General features: G+C 41.3%; 1 protein-coding gene across 1 annotated transcript in view; it reads right to left on the reverse strand.

Annotated features, from left to right (window-relative positions):
* Positions 1-2,915, reverse strand: part of tjp3 (tight junction protein 3) — a gene marked incomplete in the record, with an annotated part of 38,822 nt that overhangs the window by 23,496 nt on the left and 12,411 nt on the right. Inside the window, 5 exon segments of the mRNA XM_014016757.1 lie at positions 1,593-1,696; positions 1,781-1,963; positions 2,253-2,346; positions 2,493-2,587; positions 2,666-2,741. Of these exon segments, the coding sequence (XP_013872211.1) occupies positions 1,593-1,696; positions 1,781-1,963; positions 2,253-2,346; positions 2,493-2,587; positions 2,666-2,741 (552 nt within the window).

A 2,915-nucleotide genomic window follows, 5' to 3' on the forward strand; every position in this document is an offset into this window, starting at 1 on the left:
ATTACTACCTGATCAGGTGAGGTTCTGAAGCCAGTCAGTAGCTTGCTGTTCTTTTCTTCGCTCAATGGCGCACACTTCAAGTATACTGAAAGTAATCTAGGTATACTATTAGTTTACTTATAATAAACTTTTAAGTATACTTCTAGCTTTTCAAAGTGTGCGAGGGGCAGGGTACACCCTGGATAGGTCACAAGTCCATCACAGAGACAAACGAGACAGACAACAACTCACTCACACCTAGGGACAATTTAGAGATACCATTTGACCCAACAATCATGATTTTGGTTTGTGGGAGGAAACTGGAGTATCTGGAGAAAACCCACACATGCAAGGAGACAACATGCAAACTCTACCCAGAAAGGTCTACGGACCGGGATTCGATCTGGCGACCTTTTTCTTCTGAGAGGCAACAGCTCTACCAACTGAGCCACTGTGCTGCCCTACATTTTCCAGTACACCCCAAATTACCTTATAGTTGTGCTCCTACTCTACTCTTAATGTTGAGTGAAAAATATTGGAAAAATGTACAAAAGCAGATTCAGGTATTTTACTTGACTGCACCAAACAGTTCCAGTCAAATTCAAACTCACTCTGACCTTGGCCTGCAGTGCATAGATCAGTCCACTGAGCTGTTGTGCTAAATTGTTCAAATGTCCACAGTCTACTTAGCAGCAGCTTGCTTGGAGTTTACATTGTTTCATTTAGTTTAAAATTAGTATACTTAAGTATACTTGCATTTACTACTTTTTGGTAAGGGGTAAGTAATGGACAAGATAGGCGGGGCTCAATCTCATTCAGTGGTGGGAATAGCTAACTAAAATGTTAGCTACCCTAATCCTAATCCACTACACAACAAGCTTAGCCTCGCTACTGCTAAAATGCTAAACAGACAAAAAAATTGGCTCATTTTCACTACATAACATCTACCATGTGTCGACAAGAAGAACAGCTCTTGCAGAACTCATAAGACAACACTTATCTGTAGAATAAACACCTCGGTCTTTGTAAGCAGTGTTTTCCCTCCATACATCAGACCACTCACTGTGTCACATTTACAGTCGAGAATCAAAACTTCAACACACAAGTCAAACCAAATGTGTAATGTGACAACGTAAGTGAACACAACTGAAAACTGTTCATCAGTCACACATAAAAATGTTCATGTCTCGTTCAGAGGTGGGCTTTCAGGAAATACTCAGCAGAACCAAGAGATGGTGCTAGAATTCTGCTGAGCTGACAGCTCCATTAGCATTCAAGCTAAGCCTGTTGCTCGTCATCATCATCATGTTATTCGCCAAAAGCATGAGCAGGTGTCTTCAGCTAGGAGCCACTGGTGTGTGTGTGTGTGTGTGTGTGTGTGTGTGTGTGTGTGTGTGTGTGTGTGTGTGTGTGTGATGATACAGTATCTCTTGCTTCATGGGGGGGTACCTTGTTCCTCTCCTTCAGGGAACAGTAGTTTTATGCACAACATTACATTTTATTTTTGATTTGTTTTTTCTCCACTAAGCTGCTGATCATAAAATATTAAAACATTTAAAGAAATATTGAAGTTGAGGTACGAGGTTTGAAAGTGATTCTGTGTGCGTTCAAACCTGGGGGTGGGATTCTAACAGGTGAGTTGACCCTCCTCAGCGGCTCCTGTCGAACAGGAATGGGGGAAGATCCCAGATCAGCAGGGGGAAGCTCAGAAAGAGACCTGCAGAGAAAAAAGGACAAGACAGTTGAGAATGGTCTGATGGTGCATAAAAGCCATCTAGCTGCAGCTGACTCGTGTTCATACTTGTATCTGTTGTCTATTTGGGGGCTTTCTTTGCGTAGGGGCGGGGACACGCTGCGGTCCGAGTCGGACTCCGACACAGGCTTGCGGGGGCGTGAGGCGGAGGATGAGGGCCGAGACGTGGTCCAGGTGGGGTGAACAGGAGAAGACTGGGGGTTTGGGAGGATGGGCAGTCCTGACAGGTGTCTGCATCAAGAGGAATGAACATTAAAATGTTTCTTCACAATTTAAAGCATTTATTTTTCCTTTTAGTGTACCCTTTGAGGACTTTATAGATCTAAATTTAAAAAGATTAAAACTGTATTTTTACAAGTATAAGGTGAGGCCACAAACCCCTTACAAATAAAGAATATAAAATATCGTACGAGTGCAGAGAAAAAAAATCAATCATATATGTACAAACAGACAAAATGTGTTGAATTCATTTAAAAAAAACTGTGAAAACAAAACGAAACATGAATGAAATGAAAATGACTTGTATTTGCTGGAAGGGTCTTTAGTCTCTGAGCCGTTTCTTTTGACAGGAGGAGGAGGAGTRGCACTGTGGTCAGTATCAGATTCAGATGGCACTGAAGAAACAACAATGAATAGTTAGAAATCTTTTAATYGTTCTCCTGTYTGMGCATCTATTTGTAATCATACAAACACTGAAAATAGTTTAAATGCCTCCTYTTCTTGAGAATTTCTGAAAGGAAAGTGAGTTTGTGAGGTTCACCTCTGCGAGGGGYGTGGGTTTTTGCATGAGTACGTGTAGCGCGCACAGGTGAAGAGTCCCGAGACTTGATCCGTGGAGGTGGTTCAGCTCTGGTTCTAGGGTTAGAAATGCTGACGTAAAAAAAAAAATCTTTCTTTACATGAATAACATTTATGAACATGACGGGTTTGTACCTGCGAGTCCGTTTCTCTCTCGTTTGTTGTCGTGATGTTCTGCGAGGAGCGATGTCCTCCTCGATGTCGGATATGTCTGGGACATGATGAGACATTTTAGAACAGAAGCTAGAAAACTTGCAATTCACAAAAAAATAAATAAAAATAAAAAATAAATAAAATGCAATTTACAGCTTCTTAATTAGAAGCTGATTCAGCATCCCCCACTGTTTTTTTCTGTATGATTTGTGCAATCTAACTACTTCTGCAT

The sequence above is a fragment of the Austrofundulus limnaeus genome, unplaced genomic scaffold (genome assembly GCF_001266775.1).
Source record: "Austrofundulus limnaeus strain Quisiro unplaced genomic scaffold, Austrofundulus_limnaeus-1.0 Scaffold153, whole genome shotgun sequence".
In the NCBI taxonomy this organism is placed as follows: Eukaryota; Metazoa; Chordata; class Actinopteri; order Cyprinodontiformes; family Rivulidae; genus Austrofundulus; species Austrofundulus limnaeus.